At 41.0% G+C, this 27,642-nt stretch overlaps 2 protein-coding genes across 2 annotated transcripts in view; both read right to left on the reverse strand.

Annotated features, from left to right (window-relative positions):
- Window positions 1-15,747, reverse strand: part of dnah10 (dynein axonemal heavy chain 10) — a 28,309-nt gene extending 12,562 nt beyond the window's left edge. Inside the window, 49 exon segments of the mRNA XM_034540935.1 lie at window positions 68-190; window positions 290-425; window positions 538-696; window positions 780-898; window positions 1,032-1,223; window positions 1,604-1,750; window positions 2,890-3,078; window positions 3,215-3,367; window positions 3,927-4,061; window positions 4,176-4,359; window positions 4,452-4,721; window positions 4,815-5,038; window positions 5,173-5,406; window positions 5,499-5,621; window positions 5,695-5,928; window positions 6,027-6,183; window positions 6,289-6,500; window positions 6,594-6,772; window positions 6,881-6,983; window positions 7,087-7,204; window positions 7,299-7,428; window positions 7,431-7,461; window positions 7,545-7,565; window positions 7,567-7,593; window positions 7,595-7,668; window positions 7,671-8,025; window positions 8,133-8,289; window positions 8,401-8,608; window positions 8,677-8,841; window positions 8,960-8,971; window positions 8,974-9,003; window positions 9,006-9,057; window positions 9,059-9,110; window positions 9,201-9,367; window positions 9,473-9,625; window positions 9,737-9,913; window positions 10,202-10,360; window positions 10,362-10,373; window positions 11,640-11,834; window positions 11,946-12,022; window positions 12,025-12,143; window positions 12,306-12,496; window positions 12,618-12,848; window positions 13,705-13,862; window positions 14,071-14,287; window positions 14,458-14,576; window positions 14,674-14,782; window positions 14,915-15,024; window positions 15,408-15,747. Coding sequence (XP_034396826.1) covers window positions 68-190; window positions 290-425; window positions 538-696; window positions 780-898; window positions 1,032-1,223; window positions 1,604-1,750; window positions 2,890-3,078; window positions 3,215-3,367; window positions 3,927-4,061; window positions 4,176-4,359; window positions 4,452-4,721; window positions 4,815-5,038; window positions 5,173-5,406; window positions 5,499-5,621; window positions 5,695-5,928; window positions 6,027-6,183; window positions 6,289-6,500; window positions 6,594-6,772; window positions 6,881-6,983; window positions 7,087-7,204; window positions 7,299-7,428; window positions 7,431-7,461; window positions 7,545-7,565; window positions 7,567-7,593; window positions 7,595-7,668; window positions 7,671-8,025; window positions 8,133-8,289; window positions 8,401-8,608; window positions 8,677-8,841; window positions 8,960-8,971; window positions 8,974-9,003; window positions 9,006-9,057; window positions 9,059-9,110; window positions 9,201-9,367; window positions 9,473-9,625; window positions 9,737-9,913; window positions 10,202-10,360; window positions 10,362-10,373; window positions 11,640-11,834; window positions 11,946-12,022; window positions 12,025-12,143; window positions 12,306-12,496; window positions 12,618-12,848; window positions 13,705-13,862; window positions 14,071-14,287; window positions 14,458-14,576; window positions 14,674-14,782; window positions 14,915-15,024; window positions 15,408-15,636 — 7,128 coding nt within the window. The 5' untranslated portion in view covers window positions 15,637-15,747.
- Window positions 15,748-16,215: 468 nt separating this feature from the next.
- On the reverse strand, window positions 16,216-27,218 carry atp6v0a2b (ATPase H+ transporting V0 subunit a2b). Its single transcript, XM_034540936.1, is given in 25 exon segments — window positions 16,216-17,821; window positions 17,928-17,998; window positions 18,000-18,100; window positions 18,356-18,388; window positions 18,391-18,472; window positions 18,578-18,697; window positions 18,892-19,011; window positions 19,277-19,487; window positions 19,580-19,679; window positions 19,682-19,697; window positions 20,929-21,019; window positions 21,153-21,160; window positions 21,162-21,311; window positions 21,402-21,544; window positions 21,684-21,767; window positions 21,770-21,830; window positions 22,216-22,428; window positions 23,064-23,157; window positions 23,286-23,368; window positions 24,253-24,380; window positions 24,808-24,904; window positions 25,039-25,176; window positions 25,452-25,549; window positions 25,921-25,999; window positions 26,655-27,218. Coding segments are annotated over 25 exon segments (2,541 nt in total). The 5' UTR covers window positions 26,772-27,218; the 3' UTR covers window positions 16,216-17,718.
- Between the last annotated feature and the right edge of the window lie 424 nt (window positions 27,219-27,642).

A 27,642-nucleotide genomic window follows, 5' to 3' on the forward strand; every position in this document is an offset into this window, starting at 1 on the left:
GTGTTGAGATATTATCAAATTAAAAGCAAGTACAGTTATCTTATAGTGTTTATGTTTTTACTCGTACCCTGTCCGGTCTGTTGTTGACCCATCTCTGCCAGTATGGGGTGTATCTCAGGTTTTTGGGGTCAACAAAAACCATCCCACAGCGGGAAACAGTAGCAGGGGAAGCATACTGCAGATCTCCAACCTGTGATGGTAAAAGTTCCTTACATTATTGCTCTGAAAGTTGCTTTGCAGCTGAGGGGAAATGTATTCTTCTGACAACCATCCTGAAATTCAGACAAACCTCAAACAGCATGGCACAATGATTCTGTAAACGGATTCGTTCTCCATTGGCTAGAGTGAGGAGCTTGTTGTCATCCATCACTGAGTTCATATTCTCGACCCAGAGAGCATCCACGTCCCCATCAAACAGGATGTACCTGTGACCCAATGTTCATGTTGTATGAATGAATGAAAGACAGCAATGGCATATTACACATCAACTGAATGATTAAATATATCTTTCAGGTTTTTCTGTATTTCTTTTTTTACCTCCGCTCTTTTTTGTCAGTAGGCTTGTTGATGTCACGGAAGATGTTGGATAAGATCCCATCAGTCCAGTCTCGAGAGTCAGGGTCAAGAATACCGTAAAGTTCAATGACACTCATGGCTTTAGGGTTCAGGGGATACATCTTGGTTTGAAAGCCCAATCTGATGATGAGATAAAATAAAGTCGACTATTGTGCACACAAAAGATCAGGAAGGCGGTGTAAATTGAAGTGATGTAAACTGACCTGGTCTGAGCTTGACATAATGTGTTGATCACAACTGATTTCCCTCCACCTGTCGGGCCCACAACCATAATAGTGTGTCTCGTCATCATCGTCTCATACATCTGCACCACTTTATCCACCTGAAACAAAAAAGAATGTGATATGTCAACAACTAAACACTCATGGTTCAACTACATCTTTGCTACAGTAATTAAACAATACTTAAGTTGTGTATCAAAAAAACAAAACAAATCTAAGACCCAGATGAGACACCTGGTTAGATAGCATGACATAATTGTTCTCTTGCAGGATCTCTTCCACAGCATCATTGAAGTTGGGATAGCGAACACGAGGGCAGTCTAGCCCAGGGAACAGATCTGAGATCAGCCCGAGGAACAAGGGCACGTCCTCAAATACAAATTTTGGCAGGTTCATGTCCCTCAGAGCACGCATCAACACCACATCCTGTGGAGAGGAAAAACAGAAATAACAGGTTTGAAAGTGTTGTATTTTTCAATATGGGTTAAAGTAATACTAAAGTCAGTTTTTAAGCCAGACTGCAGTCCCTACTTCAAATAAAACCTGTAAGTAGTAATTATTTCAATACCAGAAGTATTGCTTTTTAATATTCTCTGTGGCATCTGCATCATTACTTGATACAAGATACTAGGTAGACACTAACAAGACCTCATCTAAAACAAGCTCTCAATAGCAATCAAGCTTCATTTTGTACGTAAGGGATCACAATTAAATAACTTCCTAGTTCCACATTGAATGTAAGCAAACATGACATAACATATTTACTATATGAAAATGAAACAGGAGCAATGTTGTTGTGTCTTTACCTCACTGAGGTCCGGTGAGCCTCTCTTCAGCTCTCCTGCCATCACCAGGACAGACTTCAGAGCTCGCAGGCCAAAGTCATAATGAGACTGCTTTGACAGCTGCTCACGTGCCAGCTTATACAGGACTGTCATCTTCTTAGCCAGCACCTGAATTGAGTAAAATTGTAAATATGAAATCCTTAATAAGAAATGTACATGTTTTTTTATTTGCTATTTGTGCATAGACCAACAGTCCAGAAACATTGGAATTCTTGTGCAGGGCTCTCAGAGTCAACAGTTTAGGAAATAAAAACACACTATAATAAGAAAGAAGGTGGTAATATGTACAAGAAAGGTGATAATGTGTACACTTTTCGATACAGTTTTAAAAAACAAGGAGAGGGCAAATGTTAAATATCAGTAATAAATAGGCATGTCCTGAGTGCTGTTCCTGGATTGTGAAAAGAGGGGACAGGGGAGAGTTATATGGGAATATTGGACATTGTTAGAGGTGGAAGAACGTTATGTGGGGATATTGCACAGTTAGAATATTGCACCTTTATCAGAAGAATGACACATGATCCTAATTCACAGATAATAATAATATATCATATATTGCACATAAGAGAAGTGAAGTAGTCTTGGGTTATTATTAAACATATTTCAATAGTTTTGTGTTGCCATCAGTCTGACAGTGGCAGGGAAGAAGCTGTTGAAAACACGTGTTCTTTGAGTGATGATGCTGTCCGCTCTGCTGTGTCTCAGGTTGTATGAGCATTGTTTGTGTCTGAGCAGAGAGTGAGCTGGATGGAGTGAGTCTCTGATGATTCCCTCTGCTCTTTTACGACAGCGCTGCACATATATAGAGTCCATGGAAGGAAGTTGTGTCCCTATTTTTTTTTTTTTATTTAAAATGTATTTAACCAGGAAAAGCCTCATTGAGATTAAAAATCTCCTTTACAAGAGATTTTATGATCCTCTCCGCAGTCTTTATGACTCTTTGCACAGCCTTCCTCTCTGCCTGTGTGGTGGTACCGTACCAGACAGTGATGCCTGCGGTGAGGATGCTACATGTGTAGCTGTAAGCAGTGCAGTTTGGGATTTTTCAATGTCTACACAAAAAATGGTCTTTCTAGGCTTCAAGAAATCTCAGAACATTTTCAAGTAATTCATTATAAATGATCCTTAAATTTCTAAATTACCTGAAATAACTAAAACATATTATCTTACATTATATTAATATGTTATATGAATGATGAGAGCATAAGCTAAATAGTAGCAATGTAATGTGTGTGTGTGTCCCTCACCTTGGCCATTAGGAAGCCCTCAGAGAAGAGCATGATCTCACAAATCTGCTGCAGGTCCGGCACAATGACCACCACAGGCCTGAAGAGGGCTTTGACTGATTCTGGCAGCTCTGTGCGTCCTGCATATCCCGGGTTCATGGTGATGAAAATCCCTATGCGGCTGTCCAGGCTGATGTCTTGCCCCTCAAACTGATGTTCATAGAGAAAAGGAGCAGGTTTAGGGGGAATAACGGTCATTAACTGTGTTTAGGCGAAAGAAGCAAGCAATCAACCAAAATTATCACGAGGGAATTAATATACAAACTGGAAACTGGAACAGACTTACATGAAACCTTTTAAGCTGCAGAATGAGAGCATTGCGAATTGTCTGGATTTGGGAGGAGATCACTGACAACACTGAGGCATCAATTCGATTGAACTCATCAAAGCAGCCCCACGCTCCACACTGGGCAAGGCCAGAGAAGATCTTCCCCACAGCCTGCACACACACAGAGGAAGGGAATTCAAGGAAAAAAGCTGGTGACAAATGAAGAATAGACACTGGCTACTTTGTACAGCAGAGAGTGTAACAGAGTGAAGTTTGCAGGTAACACACCATACAAATGATTAGTGAAACTTCTGGCCATCACTTTTTAGACTGATGAAGTGAGCAGATTGACAGCAAGAAACAATTTGTATACAGTTGTGTATACTATACACTGTATTGTACATAGAAGTGCATTAACATACCAAACTCAGCAGACATGCCTGATGATAACAGACACCCTCGTGAGGTGGCACATTTTGGGACTATGATTAATGTAGGAGTCCCAAACAATGTACTTCTAAAAATATCTGTTTTTATAAATTAGGATATTTATTTATCATTTGGGCAAAAACAACGCCCAGTAATATCTCAAAGGTGAATTATAATGTACAAGTCTTTATGACATCAGCCTTTTTAAATAGGCCCTTTGGAACTTAAAGGTTACGCAACAGGTTTACGGTGCTAAGATATCTTTCCGAAGCTGTTGGCTCTTTAAGTGCAGGCTTCTTACCATGTAGTCCATGCCCTCGCCACAGTTAGTAACCACACACAGCAGGCCTAAAGCCTTGGCCAGATCCTTGGTGGACTCTGTCTTTCCTGTACCAGCTGGTCCAGCAGGAGCTCCACCCAGGTACATGGAGAGAGCCTGCATCACATGACACCAACATACAGGTATCATGTTGTCAAAACAATCTGACAGAACAATGTACATGTTTCTGCTTGGGTGTGGTTGATAAAACATGTGCAAAGCTTCTCAAACCTGTGTGATGGTGAGGTAGATACGGTCTGTCAGTGGGGTGATAACCAATCGACCGTTCAACCCCATGTACTCATAGCCATAAGAGAACGCAGCACTGCACTGACGCACAAATAGGTTGTCATGTTCCCGGATCCAGTAGAATCTGAGTTGGCTTTCCCACTCAAACTCTTGTGCGTCCATTATACTGAAAAGGGAATTACATTCAAAATAAATTGTTTATTATTTAAGTTCAAAGATCGTGTCTTTGAAAAATGTCAAAACTGAAGTTAAGTTTACCTGTTAAGCACAAAGCTGTCTACAATGTCTCTTGCATGGACATCGATGATAAGCACAGTGTTTATCTTTCGTCTGTCATTTATCTTCATTGGTTGTGTAATGCGTTTTACCAGCTCATCAATCTGCTGGTGCATTTTCTTCGCATAGTTCTTCAGTGCGTGCTTCTCTCCTTTCTTCACATTTTTAAAGACATCCTCTACCTCCCATGTCCACCACACTTGATTTGCTGCTAGCACCACCATGCCCTGGTACAGCAGCATACAATCCACCCTATGAGAAAAGGGAAGGACACGTTTACTGTGGCTCATTTTTGCACACAGACACTGGAAAGATTGCTCACACACATGTAGTATTTACACACACCTGTTCCTGTCTTTACAGTAGTAGAAGATTGCTTCCTTGGTGATGAGTCTATTAGTCCTTCTCATCTCCAGTAGTATTCCGATCATCCACTCCTCCACCCTGCCCTCCACCGGGATGGGCTTCTTCAGCTCCATCACTTCACCCTCAGCAGACACCATGGCTCCAGCTACTGTCACCCCATTGGTTTCCACATCAAACCTCAGAGATGCGATGTTGTCATACATCTTGTGGAACAAAGAAAAGAAAAATATCGAGGAAAATGTTTCACACACATGGCAAGCAGTGATCCTCCTCATCTCTACTTTGAAGAAAAATGCCTTATGTTGTATCTGTCCCTTTGTCTGTAGTGGCGTGATACCTTGATCATGTGCTCCTGGACACAGGCAGGGTCATTACTCCCCAGAATGCTGAGCAGTTCATCGTCAGAGATGAAGAAGAAGCGGGGAAACGCATTCCGCTTGGAGTCCAGGTAGTCATTTAGACTCTTCTGGCACCTCTCCAGACCATTACTCAGGGCCTGCAGGTCTGTTAGCCGGTTGGGAATCAGGCAACAGCGCTTAATGTTTGGACCCCTCACTGTGTCGTTCATTATCTTCAAAAGAAATTAAGAACAATATATTATTGTGAGATGTCCCGTAACAGAGTGCTTTGCTTAATCAGGCTAATATTTTTTGCCAAACTCACTTCTTTAAACTGTTTGTCAATGTTATCAAATTTCTTGGCTTCCTCTGGTAACTGCAAGCAAATGTCTCCGCCGATGAATATGCTCTCCAGGTACATCCATTTTCGTTGTACTAGCAACAATACCTGTGCAAGGAATATTTGTTCAGCAAAGATGTCATGGATTGTCTTACGTGTGATGAGAGATGGTCTCACTGACCTCTATAGTCTCACTGATTAGGGACAGGTCTTTTTCCCATTGTTGTATGGTGCCAAGGAAAGGTCCAACAAAACGACTGCCTGCCATGCTCTGTAAGTTCATGGCGTCGTTGTCCACATTCTGCAGGATCTCGTCCACTGCACCCAGAATAAAACCACGTTCCTGGGTGCTTTTAAAATATGGCAGCACACTGAACTTCATGTTTTCCCAGGCATCAACCACCTCCTTCACTCCCTGGCAACACACACAAAAATATATATAAAATATATACATAAAAAGTATTTGTGATGCATCTGATCTCTGACTCCAAATTGAGATAATTCCTGCCTTGCCTTTTCAATACTGAGCTCTTTTACAGCAGAGGTGACAATGTCACCTATGACGTTTGCATATTTGTGCAACTCCATTGCAAACATGTTCTCCAGAGTGAAGCTCTCAGGGTTCATCTCAAAGCTAGTGTCGGTCCTTTCCATCAGTTCCTTCCAGTGTCTGGGGCAAGGAAATATAAAATCACATCAAATGTTTCATACCCTACTTCATGTTTTGGGTGTCAGATTTATTCAGATAGGTTCTGGTGTCAATCTGTAGACTGACCTTTTTCTGAGGGCCTCATTTTTCAGGTCCAGCAGAAGAGGCAGAGACTCTTTGCACTCCTTCATGCGTCCTTCTAGGAAGAAGGCCACAGGTAACGCCCGCACATCTTTGGGCAGATTCCTCAAGCTTTTGATGAAACCCTCAACCCCCTCCTGTAGCAGCTGGATGTTTAAATCCACCCACAATGTCTGAGACCACTCTGTCTTTGCGTCCTAAAAGATGTAAGCACACACACTTGAAACACTTGAAAAACCATGTTGACCAGAATGATGTGTAAAGTGTCCCAATATGCAACCACATCAGACCTTCTGAGCTTTATAGACACCGTATATCTGTCTCAAGCCACTCATGTCCTTCTGTATGCTGACAACCTCTGGGTACACAGTGAACGGTAGGTCCAGTAGCTTCTCAGCATTAGCTAGCTCCTGCCGTCCTGCCACTATCTTGGCAAGGTCTGCCTCATATGTTTCCATAATAGTCAGTCCTGCAAAGAAAGAAATTAGTTGGTTCCTCCACTACAGTTCAAAATGTAACACCATATATTATTGCTCTGGAGATAAGAATTGAAAGTAGGGTTTAGGTGCACAAGTACCTTTCTCTAAATCATCTCCCACAGCTCCAGGACCATGCATGTTGAAACTTTTAGAAAAGATAGACAATTCCTGCTTATACTCCTCAATATTCTCTGTTGTAGTCTTTGCGTGTAAGGGGTGAGAATAGGAAGATAATGTAAATGTACATTTCCAAAAAAACATACGTTAATTTTATGTTGAAGCAGATTGTGAGTGTTTGTCTCACCTGAGTAAATGATTTCTTGACACCGGACAGACTTCGATCCACTTGTCTGGATTCTGCAAACAGGTCATTCCACATCTGGTCAATGTTGGCCACCAGCTCCAGTTCGTCCTCTCCGACCCTTCACAAGGAAAACAGAACACAGGGACATTCAACAAGGGAAACAGTATCAAACTTGTGCTTTCAATGGGCACTAATTTAACAATAATCAAAACAGTACCTCCACTTTGTACATGGCCAGTGTTTCTGTATCTTCCTGAATATCAATGAATATCATCTCTACATCTAATGACATGGCCCTGATGTCGGATATGGTGCCGAAGACAGACTTCAGGTCATCAAAGTGTCCGGGTTTTGTTTCAGCTTTCCAGAGAGTTGCTGTTGTATACAAACAATGTAAGTATAAGTCACACATAGAAAATGTACTATAAAACATATGACAGTGGAGCATGATTGAATACCATGAATTCATCTCTCAAGTTTGAAGGCATCCACTTTGGCAGGCTTGTTTGAGCAGACTGCCCAGTGAAGTGATCCAGGACTCAGCAGCCTCCTGCACCGAGTGAACCAAAGGCTCCAAGTTAGATGGATGATGTGCTCGTTCTTAAACAGAGGCTCCAGCATCACCTCTTGATTGATACGAGAAAAGGACTGCAGCTTATCATCATACATGACACAGGATGGTTTTCTTGCAGCAAATCTTTCATTGACAATGCTTTTGTTCTTTTCCCAAAGGGGCCGATAGCGTTTCCAGTAGACAAGATACTGATCCACAGAGACGAGCAGCCGCTGTATGTTCTGGGACACTGTCATGGCACTCTCGTTTATCTGAGGATGCTGCCACACGTCAGTGAAGAAACTAAAGATCACCACCTCGTCTTCACCACCCACACGTTGGGGAGGGCACTCAATGCAAGTCCCATGCATCCAACGCACAAATAGCTGAAACACAACAGTATGGACAGAATTAGGTCACATCTTCAGTGTCACAATACAAATATATAGTTTTTAAAATACAGTGGTACATGGGAAGATCATGATGATCCTACCTTGGTGCTCTCTACACAGTCTTTGATGCAGTGCATGATCAGCCAGTAGATTTCATTGCTTTGGGGCTGCAACACAACCTTAGGGGCAGACAGGATGACATCAATTTGGAAAAGAGCGACACTTCCCCTCAGCACCGCGTTGAAGGTCTGGGTGTTCCTAAATATGAAAGTCAACCAGAGGGATGTTACAGTGGTTGAAACAGGTACTGTACTGCAGTAGTGATTATTACTGCTCATAAAGTAGATCACTTCAAAATCATGTAATTACCTAAGCACCATCTTTATAAGGGAGTCTAGCACCTTGCGTTCCCAGTATATGTAATAATCTGCCATACGTTCGGCTTTGCCACTGCTGGTTCCCATGATCAAATGTTCTGTCTTAGTGATGAGGGGTCCAATGTCTGCATACTTCCTACTCAGCAAATTCACACTCTTGGTCCGCTCTCGCTCAATGCGCTCACAGAACTCCTTGACACCTTGAAAAACCATGCAATTAATTTCAGTCTTAAATTAAAATGAAGATATCCAATAAATAATAGCCTACTTGGTAAGTTGTTTGATTTGTCTGGGACTTGATATTTCAGTAAGTTGGTCATCACTATGGATTGCAACTTTGACTCAATGTCCCTCTCATTCTTCTGAACCTGATTGACAACTAACTCAAACTTAGAGACAGCCTGAAGTCCTCGATTGATGAAGTCGGGGATGCCTAAAACCAAACATCATATCATTTGATTTAAATTTGACAGACAATACGTATTCCATCACAACACAAATGTGCATAATTCAGGACTAATTAGGTATTGCAGCCTCTGTATATACCGTACCTAAAGAATTCAGTTGAGTCTTTTGCATCCAAAATAAATGTCTTTTTGACCGCTTTGATCTGTTGAGCCAGCATAATAAAGTGTGCCTCGCTTAGGCTTTTCCATTACAGAGTGGTAGCAGTTGACAACGTTGTTCAGATTATTCACATACCTAAAACCAAGGTTGAAAAAGGTCAGGCCAGAGATTACATACATCTGTGATTCTGTGGTTTGGAACTCAGTGTCTAGTAATTATAATTACCCGATGAATCTGTGCTCTTGTAAAGAGGCATTTTGAGCCAGGTAAGGCACACAGTAGCCAAGTGACACAAGGTGCTTTGTCTCCAAAATGATTTCCTTGATCCCTGGAGCAAAGTTCACAATGTATCGCTCACCCACATGTAGCCTGTTTTCAGTTGGAGGGACATCCTTAAAATGAGAAAAATCAAAACAAATGAAAAACCCATAACCCTGCATTTTGCACAATATGGAGTAACAGTTACTGTATAGTTACGTAAATAGAGAGACACATACCAGTTCTGCCTGGATGTGTTTTTTACTCATGACCAACAGGGGTTTTTTCAATTGCAAAGGCAAGTTGCGTTCTGTCTCAGCCAGCCAGTTCTGGTACTTCTTCGTCTCATAGTCCCTGATCTGCATTGACAATTCCACGTACTTGTCCTTGGCCTGAGCAGAATGCAGTGCAAGTCACAAAAAGGTTTTCAATAACATGTTGTTGTCGAAACAGTTTAATATTTACAATAACCTATACAGCTGTGCAAGAGAGAAATAACTCACCACTTTGTATTGTTCACTCTTTAGCATCTCCGGCACTTCCAGAAACTGAAGGATGGTGTGTTTTATGCGGTGGAAAAGAGATTGAGCCCATCTGATGGCTCCTGCCACAGGAGGCTCATTCCTATTTAGCGGTGGATTGTCCTTCTTTGCCTCAAATAGTTCACTTATGCCGCCCACCTACAAACCCAAACATTTGGAAATTCTCGTGAAATGCTTGTAGCAGACCATCACTCTATCCAAACGTCTACGAATAAACACATTTAATATTGTTTAGTTGCACATATTTTTACAAATGGAATCATGACGCTGAGTACATTGGGAGTACATTCAAACTCCACATAGACACCCCCCGTTCCTCAAGAGATATGATATTGATCTATTGAGCTAACATCGTCACTCCATTTTATTCTAATTTAAATTGAACTGCAAAGTCAAATGTCACCCGGCAAACATACAGTACAGTACCTCTTTGCAATACTGAGCCAGGATGTCATTAAACTTTCTCATCAAATGGTTGTTGATGGCCTCTCTGGAGCGGATATTTTTGAATTTCAGGAGCATGTCAAAGGCCGCGGCTGAAGAGCGCAGTGTCTTAAAAGACAGGTCAATGAAGTCGATGGCCTCTTCCCTCAATAGCCTGAGCGGACACACGTGAGGAGTGAATCAGCTTGATGACTGAGGTTAACAGCACAAAGAAAATGATGCAATTGTATTTGTGCAAAATGACAAGTGCATTGACACAACCATGTTTATAGGGAACATTTGCCAGTGAGGGCGACTGTGGTTCAGTTACCAAGTCTGTCTTTCAATCAGGGGGTTGGCAGTTCAATCCCCGCCCTAGTCGATGTGTCCTTGAGCAAGACACTTAACCCTGAATTGTTCCCTGTAGCTGTTCTACAGTGTATGAATGTAACATGGTTGTAAGTTGCTTTGGATAAAAGTGTCAGTGTGATGTGTCCAACCTTATGCATAAATAATGTGAATACCGCCTGCAGTCGTTACTAATGTTCTAGCTGTGGGACGCAATGCCGCTCTAAAACTTCTCTGTTCTCTTTGCATGTGTCATGTTTCCAACAGCAACATTGGCTTCCCAAAATATGAGTGCAGTGGATGTTACGGGTGAGGATGTTTTACAATGTCAATTCTACAGTGTTTGGCTGACTCAGATATATATTGAGGCTGCAGCTGCACCAGAGCAGATACGGCCAGCGGGAACCCACAAGAACCTTCGTGGCTGAGGGCAAACATGTACTGGTGGTGCCTTTGTTCAATTTGCCCTCTGATGCCAACAGAAATGGAATCAGGTTATCAAGATTCTGGTCAGAATCAGGAATCAGTCGGCACAGCAGCAGATTATCGCGTCCTACTCAGTGAATTAAGGATTTATTTTAACCAAATCAGAGTTGCTGATTGTTGGAACAGTGGAAAGACTACAGACTTTTGGTTTTGGTGAGTTTTATTTTGTTTCTGTCCATTGAATGAAGCAGGTTTTAGGATGCGTAAACAAAGGCAATTAAGCCCGTCTTCATTCAGTGTGGAAGAGAAAGTCGAATTCAGAAGGTGTACGGTTGTGTTTTTCTATTTAGGTGTAAGAATTGGTCTTTCATTGACATTGTGTGCGTTTATTTTGTTCATTTATCTGACGTAGTGAACTCACCGATCACGTGCAATACACTCTGGTAATTAAAGGCACAGCACTGCTCCCCAACAGAGGGAAAAAGCTTTCTGGGTCAATACTGGACATAATTGTTTTTTTTTAAATTTCTTCAGTGGACTACATTTACCATCAGCACTAATTGGACATCCACATAAAAGGTAGCGCATTTGACCTTTAATTAAATTAAAGGGATAGACGATAACTAATATTTTCACAACTTCTATATTTCAGATGTCCTAAACTCACCTGAACCGTAGTGTTGAAGTCTTGCATGATTATTCTCCAGCTACTCATCTTGCAGATGTTGAAAGGATTAAAACTGATGTCTTCAATGGGAAAAACCAGACTATCCACTCTGCACAAAACTTCATCGATGCGTTTTGGGTCACCGGTTACACGTTTGAGCTCCGGACCAAAGTTATTATAGAACTCCTCCAAAATCTGTACAACACAAATCAGGAAGAACTCTTTCAAAAACCTGAGTTGCTTTTAATACATTCTTGTGTTTAGTAGAGTGAGAGGCCAATATTCATGGTGTTTATGTATACAGACCTGCAAAACACTGTGATAGTCCTGGCAGACGGAAGCCATGTAGTCCGTCCTCTCAAACAGTTTCTTACGGTCAAATTCCAGCGTTGATTCCTACCTGATTCTTCAATTTCAGCACGCACCTGGAAGTAGGATGACTTCCACTTGTCCAGGACCTGCTTAGCATCATGCACCTTGGATTTGGCCACTTCTCTCTTATCTCTGTCCAAGGCACAGCACATTCTTAAGTTTATACTATAACCCCAAAACAACCAATTAAAATAAAGGAATCTGACTGACTACTGACCAATATTTACATTATAAAACATATTTAAACTTAAGACCTAGGCCTCCAATGTCAAATTTGAATATATCCACACATACTTGAATAGCGTGTGGACATCAATTACTTGAGTCACACGTTGACACAGCTGCCAGGCGATACGCTCCATTAGAGGGACCATACGCTCATTTGTGTTGTAGTGGCAAGAGACTATCCACACAATTTGCAGGCTGTCCATCAAAGGAGGGATGGTCTCCAGGAGCACATTAAAATGTGCTCCAGTACCCAGATTCTACAACAGACAATGGAGTCACAAGTGTGCTTGTCAGTTTCACTGTTCAATCTTCACAGAGAAAAAAATATGGCATGTAAAGAATATTTAGCAATTATGAATTGTACAAAAAGCAGCTCACCATGAATTGTCTTTCCAGTGTGCTGAGGAAGCGTAAATTATCATCTGACTCCATACGGTATTTAGAGAGTTCAGCAACTGTTCCTTGCAGGGTCTGAACAATGCCAGCATCTGCTTTGGTCATCACCTCCAAGATCTTGCAGACTCCGGGCTGTTTGAGTTGCTCATTCAGACTACTCAGGATGGATGCTCGCTCCCGCCAAAAAGCTATCTCTGCCAAAGGGTCAAGGCCCTGGAGGAAAATTAAAACGGACATTGAATATTACTATGCATATTCTGATTGATTTCTTCTACAAAGAACAACAAGATTTTGAGCTGATAGGGATATAACCTCTTGGTCAAATTTCAGATAATTCATCAGCCACCTTGACGAGACAATCAACGATCTAGCAGAGTGGTGCTCAGAGAATAACCTACTGCTAAACGTCAATAAACAAACTGGTTGATGGATATAAAAAGAAGGAGGCACAGAGCTGATGCGGAGCAAGTGAACAGTTTTAAGTTCCTTGGAAACAAACATCATGATCCTGGTGAAAAAAGCTCATAAATGTCTGTATTTCTTAAGGAACCTTTATGAGGGCAAATTCACATGCAAAGTTCTTGTTAAAACTGGTGTGGGGACGTGCACAGCCCAGTACAGGAGGTCTCTACAGCAAGTGATTAAAACCGCCCCAGAACATCACTGGTACCCATCGACCGAGCATCAGTGGTATTCGTGACAAAAGGTGGCTGTGACCTGTGAAGAGCCAAAAGGCAATATCCACTGAAAAGACAGTTTTGTTCCTGCTGCCGTCAGCTGCCGAACCACCGGACTTCATTGCATATTTTACTCAGGCTATATGAAACTACTGAATTCATCCTCCATCATCCACATACAATGTGTGTGTGTGTGTTTGTGTGTGTGTGTGTGCGTGTGTTTTCTTGTGTAACAAAACTAGATGACAAACTGCATTTGGTTGTGAAGCCCTGAGGTACAATGGCAATTACATGAACCTAGTAACCTTGAATGCTGAGCTCGACCGTAAATCCTTCAGCTGACACCACCAAGCCTCCGTGGGTTCACACCCAATATAGGAAGAGTCACAAACCTGTGGCTGTTTGTTTTGCTCCAACTCAATAACAATGGTAATCTGAGTCTGCCAGTTCATCACACACTGCTCCAACTTCTCCACCATCTCCAGATTAGATAGCAGTACATCCACCTCTGGCTCCAGGTCTAGCTCAGGGATGTGCAGCGTAGTCTCATCTGAAACAAATAGTTTGCTCTTTAGATTGTACTGTTTATTATGACATGAGCATTTAAAAAGAAGCATGAGCAGTATATCAAAGTGAACTGATGTTCATGAGGGGAATTCCAACAGATTCATAATTATTCTGCGTTCAATGAAATCTTTACTTTTCAAACAATAATAAATTCCTGAATAAAAGTCATTGGTCTATCAAATAAATCAAACCTTCTATCTGAAGGAGTTGGATAGTTTTGTTGACCGTGCCCATATACTTGTACATCCTGTTGACAAACTCGTCACGAATCGTGAGTTGCCCACTGGACTTCCCTGGACTCTCCTCTTCTCCCTCTGCACTGGTTTCCCTCTCAGGAGAAACTGCCCTGCTTTCATAACCTGCACCAGTTATCTTCATCTGGTGGGCAGTAATCAAGGGAATATTAACCTGACGAGAGACACAGTGAAAATATTCGTCACATATTCTTTATTCAGAAAATCTAATGTTTTGAATATACATGGTTGAAGGTGACAATTGTTCTCTGGTTGTTATATTACGTTTTTGTCTGACTGTTAGTGGTTGCTGCTGGTTTGTTTGTCGCTTTTCATTTGACTTACATTGGCAAGTTTGTTCTGCAGCACACAAAGGGACTGTCCACCTTTATGTATACCAATGTCAAATAGCCTGGGCATCAGCTTGTTGGCCTCATTCATGTCCATTGGTTCAACAACGGTTTCTATTTGAAACACATGTGACAATATCTTGGTTCATATCCTTTTATGTACAATAGAGGCGTGAGTATGCTTTGTCATGATACTGATCCATCTTCTCACCCTTTGTGTTCCTGATAAAGTAGAACACAGTGGATTTCAAAAATCTCTCTGGGTATTCGTTGACTGCCACATGAAGCTCAATGTGATAGACCACTTGAACCTCCAACCTCTGAAAAGACACAACCAGAAATGACTGACATTTCCCCCTCTCCATCAACAATACACAAATACATGATTTCAAACACAGCCACAGTGTGCAAGTAATCTACATAAGGGGTTTGGAATTAAAATGCGATCTCACGTGGCTGGGACTTTGTTCATTTGCCTCCTCGGAGGCTGAGGTCACCTCTGCTCCACTTTGAGTCCAGGGCTCCTTGTCAGGATCCAAAGAGTCTCCATCTCTCTTCCTTTCTGTGATTATAGACGTTGTAATGTTATTTCAACGTTGTCCTATTGTCCACACATGAGCTAGCCTCGGTATGTGCATCTCGTGGATCCTTGATATGGTTAAAGGGTCTATGGAGGTTAGAGTTTAATATCTTTAATAGACACTGGAGCCGCCAGTGTCTATTAAAGATAATATATAAAATAATAATATTATATATTATAAATATATATATATATATATATATATTATACTGTATATAGATATATCTATATATAATATATATCTATATATGATATATATCTATAGATATAACACGAGGTTTACGTTAGCTACGTCATACCGTTGCCAACTTTATCTAAGTTAGCTAGCTAACGTTAACTTAGGGAACGTTAGCTAAGTTACTTACCAATTGGAGTTTCAACCTCAGTTTCTTCCTCTCTGATAGTTTTGAAAAACAAAAGAAATGATAGCGAGTCTTCCTCGGAGACCAAGTTCAAATAGCGGGTGATTTTCTCTTCCTCCTCTCCGTCTCCCCGACCAAACAGTTCGTCCATACAGTCGGACTGGTCCGGCAGGTTGAAGTAGGTAGACACGCACCGTTGGATCCACTCCACTCGGACGTCGTCGTGGACCATATTTTTCAATTAGTTAACATTATGAGAATTAAACATCTTAAATTGCTTTCTAATAAGCCTGTAATTTCAAACGCTGTCAACATCACAACGCGGTTTCACAACTAATGCGAAGTTACTGCTGCAGTTTAACGTTACCGTGGTAACCAACAAACGTTGGTAACCAACCAAATCAGGTCCTCGTGGTTCCCAGTGCGCTGACTGGAAGGCAGCACACCGTTATCCTGTGGCCACGGGAGAGCGCATGCATTCGGCCAAGGGGAACCTAACTAGATGAACACGCTTCGACTTTACCGAAGTAATAACTAAATAAATAAATAGTTCCATGTGTTCCTATATGTTCTATTTTGTTATGTAACGAAGCAAAACGACACTACAAACTGTATGGCGTCACGCTAATGAATTTTACGTCAATATGAACAGCGTAACCTCAACCTTAATTTATCATTTGAGTTTTATTTTAGCAACGAGGTTTTTCAGAGTAGGCCTAACTTTATTTGCTCTAATTACTAACTATAGGGTGGGGCATCTTCACATTGTTGGCTGAAAGCCTGATAACATAAAACACAGCCACAAGAGGAACACACGTCTTGGTTTTTATTCCATGAAACTTCTCTAAACCAGATACAATAAGGTATGCTGTGTTGGGCTTTAAAGGAAAAAAACAACTAAAAGAAATACAATTTATTACTGACATGGGGATGATTCTTTCAAAAGTAATAAAACATGGAGTGTTTGTCAAAGAGATTATTCTTCATATTCAAATGAATGGCCAATTCGGCCTGCATGAGTAGAAATGATAAAACCCCTTCAACATTTGAAAGTTAACTACACAGGCAAATAATTGCTCATCAGACATTACCCACACTTGATTTAACACATTGCTCCAACTTGACTTTCAGAAATGATTGGCAGCATTTTACTGCCGTAGATTGCATTGCCAGTGAATATTCTCAATCTTGCAATGACAACAATTAAGTCTCCTTCCCTTAGCAAAATTCCCAATACCAATTCATACAATACTAAAATCGTAATATAATTAGCAAATACTACCAATTATTGATAAGTACATCATTCAATGTTCTCCTAATAAGATTTAATACAGCCTGTCCACAGTATTAAATAAAGAATATTTCAAAGTAAGGGCTCCCGCCAGCAGAGGTGAGAAAAACAAATGAGTGGAATGTTAAATTGGTAAATAAGTGGCAGATGCATAGGCAACACTGTGAATGCATACAAGTACAAATCATATCCCCATTAACTTTCATTTTTAAAATATAATAAATTAAAAAATAATTCTGTAAAAGTATATACATCACATCACAAACCTGCCCGAGCACTATTCAATACTAGAACCTCTGCACTGTTTTGGTTGCACACAGGGAAACTGAAAAACCACAGGGTATGTTGTCATTTGGTTTAACTTCTGTAAGGCACAAAGTTGAGCAAGAGCTATATAACTGAAAGGTGGCCCACTACCCATATGAAAACCAGGACATGTTCTTAAAAAGGAAAAGGTGGATGTTTAATGAGCAAATCCTGTGAGAAGACCAAACCCAGCAATATATTGATCCTAACAAATGTTGGCCATGTCGTCAAATCTTGGGGACACCCATTAACGTATCTCATACTAAAATCATGTTTCTTTTACTAAATTATTTTAAGTTTGGCGGATGTTGTTTTCGATACAATCGATATCAACAACGGTTACCAATAATGCCTCATTAGAAAATTTAAGGTTTTTGGGAGATAGGGTAGACTTTAAATCGGAACTTCACATTTTTAACCTGCAGTGAAAATGTAAATGTGTACACATTGATCCTGGTACAAAATACCCTGTGTTACATATATTTGCTATAAGACAACATTTGGCAACTGTACACTCTTGTCTGCATTTTTCTTAAACTGTTGGGAGAGAAGTGCATTTTAGTCCAGTCAAGTTTGTGAAGCCAACTGTAGAAACTCTTAACATAACAAAATGACAAGAGAAATCATAACCTCCTCATGACTTCTCTAGGGTGTGTCTTTATAAGCACAGGCTTTTTGGCTTGGTTTACCACCTAACCCGATCATCAGATAGTCCCTTCACAGTAAGCCATCTTGTTCAAAGATGGAGGGCAAGAGAGAGAAGGAAAAGGGGCACAACTTCACTCCAGCCCCACTGTAGAATTTATTCTGAAACTCCACCCTGAGGAAGAAACAAGCAGCTGCTATGAATATTAAAACAGAGATAATTCTGAGCACTTTGGCCTCATCAATGACAAAAGTACTTTTGAGGTTGTTGTTTATCTTACCAGTGCAGTCGGAGAGCATGAAGGAATGCAGACAGACCCTCCATCACCAGGAGGATGGCAACAGTAAGAACCGGCAAACAGGCCAAACACAGGCACCAGGAATAAAACCCCGAGAGTGGTGTCCATTCGTAGTCCTACTCGCATCACCATGGCCCACAGCACCTCCGACAGCTCTGTGAAAGCACAGAAAAGAGCATGTGCACCAATTATTTTAGGGAACTTGGAATAGGAATACCAATTCACAAAGAAACATGAGCAGATTGCAGTGTGAACTGTGTCCATGCTTACAACATCTTCCCCCTCTGCTGGATAAAATAAATACATAATTATCACTAATTTTGTACACACTATGTGTTCAGTGTGTGCTTGTATAGGTTTGAAGGAGGGACAAACTACTTGTTTGTTGTACTGCAACCCATCATACTCACGGGCATGTGCCAGGCTCAGAGCCCAGAGCCGAGGTAAGAGGCTGTGTTGGAGACGCCACCCAGGCAATACTCTATTGTGTGGATGCCCTGGTGCAGCAACTCTTCTCCAAAGTCAAACTATCACAACAAAATAAAACTCAGCATCACAGTCGGAAACCAGTGAAATATAACAATGGTTGCTGGAAGTTTAATATTAATGGTTAGTTGTTTTGCTGCGCTGACCTCCTCTGTCTGGCGCTCCTCACTAGTGGAGAGATCATTGTTACTGCTGCCCTCCTCCATGTCATTAGCCCTCATCAGGCAGAGCTCCTCTTCACTGTTACGGCGCACACGCTCATATCCCTGAGAAACACACAGAGAACTACTCACATTTGTGTATTTACAGTCAGAGTAAAACATGTTTTGCCTGGGTCCAGAACTCTGAATCCCACTCCACCAAAACATTGTAACAAGTGGACAATTCTGTCTGATATACATCAACCAATACTTGGAAACTAAGTATGCAAACCTTCACAGAGACATTTCAAAATCCTCACCCTGTACATTCCTATGCGGTGGCTTCCATTGCGAAGCCAATAAAGGTAGAGGGGTTTCCCCAGGAGTAAGACAGGCACGGAAAGCAGCGCAATGATCACCATAAATACCTGCAGGCCAGTCTGGAAGAATCAAGACAACATTGCATGCATTGTTATGGTCTGTCTCAGTGGAATCTGAAGTGCATTTATGTATTAAACATAATCTGTGTAGTGTTTTTACACACACACACACACACACACGCACACACGCACGCACACACACACACACGTTGAGTTCAGTGCCTGACTCAAGGAGACTTCACCATGCAGACAGGAGGTCAAACTACCACCTTTGACAAAAGGATGACCCACTCTACCTACTGAGACCTTTACATTAGCTGCTCACCTGTCCTGGATATAGGGGATGCACTGCATCACCCTGCATGAAGAACATGTTTATGAAGTGGATGAGGATGCTTGGAGCGTGTTTGGAGTCCTTAGCAGTGAAGACCAGCCACTTGTAGATTATCATGAACACCAGGTAGCCAAACAGACACAGCAGGAACAAAAGCTCGGGGAGAAATACCAAGTACAGGTTGTGCTTCTTCCTGAAGTGCCTGTTTTGGTATATACAAATAAAGCAGGCTATTCAAAACTGTAACATCCAACCCTCAGGGAATCACAAGCTCATATACAAGCGAGTACTTACAAGTGATTATAAGTGCTGAGGATGACCCCGAAGCTCATGTGTATGATGCCCAATATCACTGACATCTTCATCTTATAGGAGTTCAGAAATGTAAGGCGGTGGATGCCAAATTCCAAATCTGTGCAAAGGAAAGACAACAAATTATACAATTAGTATTTTTTTTTTAAATAAAAAAAAACAAACAACAATCAGCAGTTTTCTTCTATATGACATCTCATTGTTGTTTGTAATCTAGCTAATGACAGTTGTGTCATCTGCAAACTTCACAACAGGGTTCTCTTCATGTCAGGGGTTGTGGTCGTGTGTACAACGTCGACAGGAGGAGGCGGAGCACACAGCCCTGGGGGGCTCATGGTGTTCAACACGAGAGTTGTAGATGTGTGGCTGCCAATCTGAACTGCCTGTGCGCCGGTTTATGAGAAAGTCTAATAACCAGCTGCAGACCGTGTCCACTCAAGCCCAGAATGTTAAGTTACAAACAGTTTTATGGGGGAGATAAGATTGTGTTGAATCTTGAGCTCAAAGCACATTCAGACATGAGAGCTGAGTGGAGGGCAGTGCATCTGTGGGTTGTGTAGGCAAACTGGTGAGGGTCCAGGCTGACTGGGATGTTGTTTTGATGTGCTGGAGAACCAGTTTCTCAAGCACATACAAGGACGGCATGACGGTGGCTGACATGAAGCAGATAAGAACACTCCTGTGAGAGTGATATGCTGAAAATGTCAGTGACGATCAGTTAGCTGGTTGGTACATGTTTTTAGTACATTGACCTGGGATGTTACCAGACTCAGCAACTTTACTAACATTCACTGTCAACAGTTTTTTTTTTCACATCCGCTGTGGATACTGGCAGCGGGCAGACTTGACAGCTGACTCTTTAATGAGGAGAACAAAGCAAGCATAAAAGGTGATCAGCTCATCTGGCGACGTGACCTCACTATTGATTATTCTTATTCTTAGGACTTACCTTGCTATGTCTCGTTTCATCACTCAAATCAACACGTACACTTTCTAGTAAGCAAACATGCCCTCTCCCTCCTCGAAATTTGATCTCCAACTTTCCGGCCTCTACTTTGCAGTAAATTGTGCACGGCCTGTCAGACACTAGTGGCTCCGTTAGTTAGTTAAACAAACATTATATTGTTATATTATTTTACATTATTGTCATAATGCCAAATCAGAAGGTTTACATAAGATGAAACCGGTTTAAACTTTTACACCAGCCAAAACAGAAATCTACCTGTGAATGTCCTGGTGGCATTTTTACTGGGAATATATATATATGCGAGGTATATATTATACAAAACCATGTCTTTCATTATGAATAGTTGTCGACATTCTCTACTCACCGGGTCAATTCCCAGAGGGTACGGTCTGTTGAAAACTCCCGTAACATTTGGATCCAGAGTGAGAAAACGGTTCCCACTGATATCAGCATTCCTTAAACGACACAAAAAAAAACACCAGTGTGTTAAAGTAGGTTGTCTTGAAACAATCCACAATAGCCATCTTATCTCTATATCTTCAAACATATTAGGTTGTTCATAAGATTCCTTCGTCATGGAGTACTCACTTCCACACCCCGGCTCTGAAACATGGCCGTCACATTCCATCCGGAGCCAAAGATGTTGAGGGACTTTGAAAAACAGTCATTGTATATGAGGCCGGTGTAGGTGGAGAACAGGCCCATCATCAGGATGATGTAACGCCCCTCAAAGAATGTGTTCCAGATCTGCAAATATACATCAAACCACTCACTTAAGTCTATGACACACACACACACGAGTATTAAGTAAAAACTTGCTTTGGAGGAATCACTCACCTCATTCCTGGTGTTTTTAAGTTTGCGGTTGTTCTCGTACAGCACCATACAGAGAGCAAACAGAGCCATAATAACGCCATGACCCAGATCCCCAAACATCACAGCGAAGAGGAAGGGGAAAGTGATGATTGTGAAAGGAGCTGCAAATAAGAAGAACAAAATATTGAGATACGTGAACTTAGAACATATTTAATAAACTGTAACAAAATCAAATATTGAGGACATAAAAGACAACAAGATATCAGAATTTAATTCACAGAAACCAAAGGATCCCACTCACCAGGGTAACCTCTCTGTAATTGGACACTCCATAAGCATCCACAATGCTCTGGAAGCCAGAGGTGAATTTGTTGGTCCTTATCAGGGTGGAGGAGTGTCATTGGTGGGGATACGATTGACAAAGGAGGGAACTGTCGCTCCGCTTTTTCTCTGAAATGTCTATGTCAAATCAAAATGTCAGCATGTTGCCATAATTACATCATAATGTATTGAAATATTTTATTATACTAAACTAAAAAGAAGAAAAAAAAGGATGTAATGACTTTGAGGTTCAACAGTTTCAACAGTTCTTTTTTTAAATCCCAACTACAGTCTGTCCTATGCAGCCTGCAACAGAATGACCAGTGGCCATTCAGTACCCTTTAGTCAAACTCAAGAGGGAAAAATAAAAGCAATGCCTCATTCACCACTTGCTTTTATGATAACAATATTCCAGTTCATTAATCAACAACCCTGGTTTTATAAACAGAAAAAGAAAGTCTGAAGTGAAGCCAAAAGTAAAAAATAGAGGGGCTCTGTAAAAGGGTTTCCTCACCGATCCTTCCTCTAGGGCTCTCCCAAGAGTGGGAATGTCATCGACAGGACACCAAACCTCCGCGATCAGACACTTGTTGGTAACATCCAAACTACACAAATTCAATGTATAGTAGATGGCCTTCATCTTCTTGACCTGGATGACCCAGGTGTAGACAGATTCTGAGGCCTTAATCAAGACCTGTTCCAGGTAATCCTCTGTCCTACGAAGTACCTACACAAGGTTAGAGATAAACAGGGCTCTGAGTATGTTGCATCATATAAAAGAAATACTCAAACTTTCAAAGAAAAATACAAGTTTACAAACCGGGACATTTAAAAAAAAATTAAATTCATATGATTATGTATTAAACATTGAACAAAACAGAGAAATAAAGATGGACATTTTAGAATGTCCAGCATTTGTGAACGCTTTGTGTGAGACTTTGAAGAGACAAAGACCAAAGAAAGAGTCAGGATCAGGAAGGGGCTGAAGAAAAAAGAAAAAAAGAAAAAGCTAAACTTTCAGCTGAAGTCTCATGTTGATCATGTGCTACAGGCGGTGAGTGCAATTCTATTTGTCAGTCACAGTGGATGAAAGACACTAGATTATTCCCACATTTGGGTTAATCTTTTGGATCTTTTTATTTTATAATAATTTGTTTAACCAAAAAATACTGGTTCAAATGAGGAATCCTGAATAGTTGTACTGTAATTCACAGAAAAATTAATTTTCTGGAAGTTTGTTTTGGAACATGTTGTATTCCTTTATCCGAAACCTCAAACACATTTAAAAACAGACAAAAACAGAAACCTTTTCCTGGCAATGATTAAACGTCTACATAATTCGATACTAGACAATAGACATACTGTGTGCAGGTCCTGAATGCGAGTTCTTAGTCCTTCAACAACATCATTCCTCTCCTCATTGCTACTGGGATAGGGGTACAAGTGACAGTGGTAGCTATGGAGGGAGAAAGTGAGTTATTCACAACAACTATAAACAAACAAACAAATGATTGAAAAATGGGGATAAGCCCATTTCTGCCATTAAAAGAGTAATCACGAGACAAAGCATTGTGGAATAATTACCAGTCACAGATCTTCTTGACTTTCTGACCAATTTGGTCTCCCCAGTAAGAGATCAAGAACACCACACTTTTGCTCTGCTCCCCCTGCAGAGGAAGTGTTGTATATCGATGATAAGACCCAGATGCTTAATCAATAATAAAAAAAGGAATTATCAATTTGGACACAGCGTAGGTTTTCCAGTGATGGACAACCCAATTGCAAATTGTGTACATTTTTGCTATCCTATTTTATAGTACCTACTGATATTGTTACCGCTGTCAAATGCATGCCGGCTATGCATGTTAATGCCTGTGAGTCACTCTACTGTTTTCGAAATACTAAGTATGATTTTACAAGCAGACTTTTCACACTATGGGCAGGCAGATTTCAAGGCACCCCATAGAAGCTTTCACAGCTCTGAAAACGATCGCAGCAAAAGAAAGACATGACAGCAGAAGGGAGTAAAATGTACTTAAAATATAAAAGTTCTTTTCAATTTTCTCCCGAATTGTCAGGCTGAAAAATGCCCTTTCAGTGTCAGCACGTATCAGCCGATACCCAAGGCTCAGGTGTTGGAATCGGATTGAAAAAGTTGGATTGGTCAGGTACAGAAGTTAAGATGCAATCGGTCCTTAATAGCATTTCTTGGATGAGACAAAAAGTGTATTAATTAAATTAGGCTTGTTATTGTTGTCCATTGAGAACCTTGCATCTAGAGACCCAACTTAAAATTCCCGTACCAGGCTCTTGTTAACTTCAACAGGAGCAATAGAAAGCAGCCTGACTGGAAACATAACTGGCGTGGAACGTGCACGACCCAGGACATGGCTCGGGCTCTACATCGGGTGAATAAAAACCCTACAACATCATTGTTACCTGTCTACCAAGCATCAGTTATCTGAGTGAAGAGCTGCAAAGACCCCAAAGGATGTTAACAATATCCAGCCCAGCCACAAATTGTGTGCAAAGTTAGCTTTGAAAAACCTACCGTATCAGGATCTTCCAAATACTCCTCGAGCTCAGCATAGCTGAGGATGGTGTAGCCTTTACATACTCTCCAAAGCATTCGCTCAAAGGCCTCAATTTTTGTCCTCTTAACAAGCCCAGAAATGAAACTGCAAAATAATGAGAAGGGCATTCACAAACAACCTAACATATGTGCCTACTAGGGCACATGCACCCTAAATTTAACGTTGAACGTAAAATATCACAATAATGAGAAGGCTCTAATGGTTATCTGGTAAAGGGATGAAGATGGTGGGCATTCGTAAGTGTCAACATCTTCACCGGCGTGCTCATGTCACAGGGCTGTAGCTTTGCTATGACCTAAACAATCTTACATTACTGATGTCACCATGTCACTTGTGAACAAATACAAGCCGTCTGCTACTTGCCTCAGTTTAAACTTTCTATAAATCTGTAGCATCAGCTGTGCAAACACTTTGTCCTCCGTGACAGACCTAGTGCCTACTCTCAACAGTAAAATAAATCAACACAAACTTAAATGTAACGCTGATATTGGCAGCATAATTTCGACCCTCACCAAGTCTGGCTCCGAGCCTCTGCATGCTGCTGTAGTCCATCATTGTGTCTTTTACAAGAAAAGGAAATTCCTCATACTGCACTTGAAGGGGCTCTCGCTAGAAGTAAAGACAAGATGCCAGGAGGGTAAAGAAGAAAATAAAAGAAACTGGTAATAATTGCCATATCATGATAAACAAGATGGAAATGTGGGTGTAAAGAATCCAGCTACATTTTAGAAGGACATACTAACCTCCGATGTCTTCTGTACAAAGTTGCTGCTGATGCGCAGCATGTGTGTGTACTCGGTCAGCTCCAGCAGATTTCTCTGCAGCTTCTCTTTATTCCTGGTGACTTCTCCTAGCTCTACTTCTAGCCTCTGCAGCTGCTCCTATGAACATACACAGTGAGAATTAGAGCAATAGTAATTATAATAAAATATACGGTTTGGAAATACAGTGTGGATGAAATCTACCTATTTTACACAGACTAGAGCAGAACAAAGTAAGATTCAGTGTTCCACATAGAGAAAGTACTCCACTACATTCTTTTAGTTGCAGTGGCATTAACCTAAAGCTCATTTAAAAGCTCTCCAAGAAAACTCCAATGAACATGTAAAATACAACAAATGAAATATAAATGATGCTACATGAGCAAGTAACTAACCATTATAACCATGACATGCTTGGGTAAAGGAGCCACTGGGTTCACGTCTCTTTCTGGCAGTGAAATGTTGGCTTTCTTGACTTCCCTCAGAACGTATCCTGTTCAAAATAAATAGAGAACTTTCTAAGACTCAAACAGTCAAACATCTTTTTCACAGAAGCCAAATACCTTGGCCAAGAAACACTGGTTCTAAAGCAAAGTGGATTATTATATTCTCCTAATCTAATAATTCAGTTAGTTTAGTTAATTAAGGCTGGCATGTCATTAATCCAAAACCAGCTGACATTTCTCATGACTCTAGGGTCACTGATTATACTTTCTATTGTGGCGATTTGCCCATCAGCTTTCCTTCTTCAGTCCTATCACAGCTTTGTTTTAGTCCTGTCTGGGGAAAAACTATTTACAACTACACCTCAATGAATAGACACCTTACTGGCAAACTGTATATCAAAGATTAATATATCCTTACCAAGGATCCTCTCCATCTCTTCGCATTTTTTAATCTCATTGACATGTTTCCGCTGGAATGCGTTAACACTGGGATTGAGCTGAAACAGGTTCAAGATACATTTTAAGTCAAGCAATGCATGATTACCAATCTTCCTCATTCCCTCTTATCATTGATAGTGTGAAACATACAAATACTTGCAGGTCTAATCATCATAAATCATACAGTAAGTCACTGTACATTCCTCTTTACAGCAGCATTGTATTTGACAGCAGCTATGATCAATAGGATTAGGACTGCAACTAAGGAGTATTTTCATTGTTGATTATTTCAATTATAATCAATTACTGGTTTGATCTATAAAAAGCCCCACATGACTTGTTCACATGCCTCGTTTTGTCCACAACTCAAAGATATTCCGTTTACTATCACAGGAGTAGAGAAACCAGAATATATTCACATTTAAGAAGCTGGAATCAGAGAATTTTTTTTTCTTCAAAGAAATACTCAAACTGATTAATCAATATAGTTGACAACTAATCGAGTAATCATTGTCGCTGTAAATTAGATAGCTATGACTTCCGTCACAACGTTACAAGAAGACGTGGCCACAGCTGCTTTTATATGGAGAATAATGGAGTGACACAACGAGGAAACGTGTTTTCAATGTTTACACACTGAGCAGTGAGTTTCAAAGTGAGACCTTGAGGAGATTACAATACGTTTTCTTTATTAAAGTATTTTACGGGACTTACGTCTCTGAACTCCACGAGCCCCAGTTCTCCGAGTTCACTGATGCAGTCGTAGGCTGAGCCGGACTGTAGAAACAGTTGGGCCAGGCACATCTCTTCCCCGCGGAGCAGAGAGCTCATTTTGACAGCTCGGGTGTTTAACCTCTCTGCTAACGGGGAGCTCACGGGCTAATGGTAGCTGGCCAACTCATGCGGTTTCTGTCACACGTCAAGGGCGATTAGTCAAGTCCTCGCTCGTGCTTTAACCGTTTTAGCTCCGGTCGTGAGACAATGCTTGACTTGCATCACGCTGACTGGAGATACGTAACGTTACCGACACCGTGGAGGCTGCTCCTGCTAGCTAACAGGCTAACGTAGCCGCCGCCGGTGAGCGCTGTCTTTAACTCCTGTACCAAAAACTTGTTTCGTCTATGTTGAATGTGAAATAGTGACTCAGCCGGTATTAAGACCGCTGACGTAACATATTCAACCATGTAGTCACGACTCGTCTGATAGTTTATGAAGTATGTCGCAGATGTTCGCTTGTCATATCCATGGTACTCCACGTCAGTCTAACTGTTGAACATAATCAACTTCCACGGCAGTGGGATGTACCTTTGACCAATCACCGCCGGCCGCTGGAGTCTGCGCACTACACCTTCCCTTGGGTTAACGGTAAAAGACCCTCAACATAGTCTGAAGGCGAAGGTAAACACATGCAGTGCACATTGTATTCACTTGTAATACTGTTCTTGATTGATATATTGATTCACAGAAGTAGACCGTCAAAGCTAAATAGGCCTACCAGTCTGTACAGGATGAATTACATGACAGAAAAAGTTGTCATGGTTCGGTGTACTGTTTACCATAATCCTGAGACAAATTAAAAAAGGTCTGTAAAACACGTATTTATCTGGAATATTTTAAATTAGGGAATAATCCTCTCAGGTGATATTAGTTGTCATCAACGACACAATGTTTTATAATTCTGTAAATATGTTTCTGTTAATCT

The sequence above is a fragment of the Cyclopterus lumpus genome, chromosome 9, assembly GCF_009769545.1.
Source record: "Cyclopterus lumpus isolate fCycLum1 chromosome 9, fCycLum1.pri, whole genome shotgun sequence".
Lineage (NCBI taxonomy): Eukaryota > Metazoa > Chordata > Actinopteri > Perciformes > Cyclopteridae > Cyclopterus > Cyclopterus lumpus.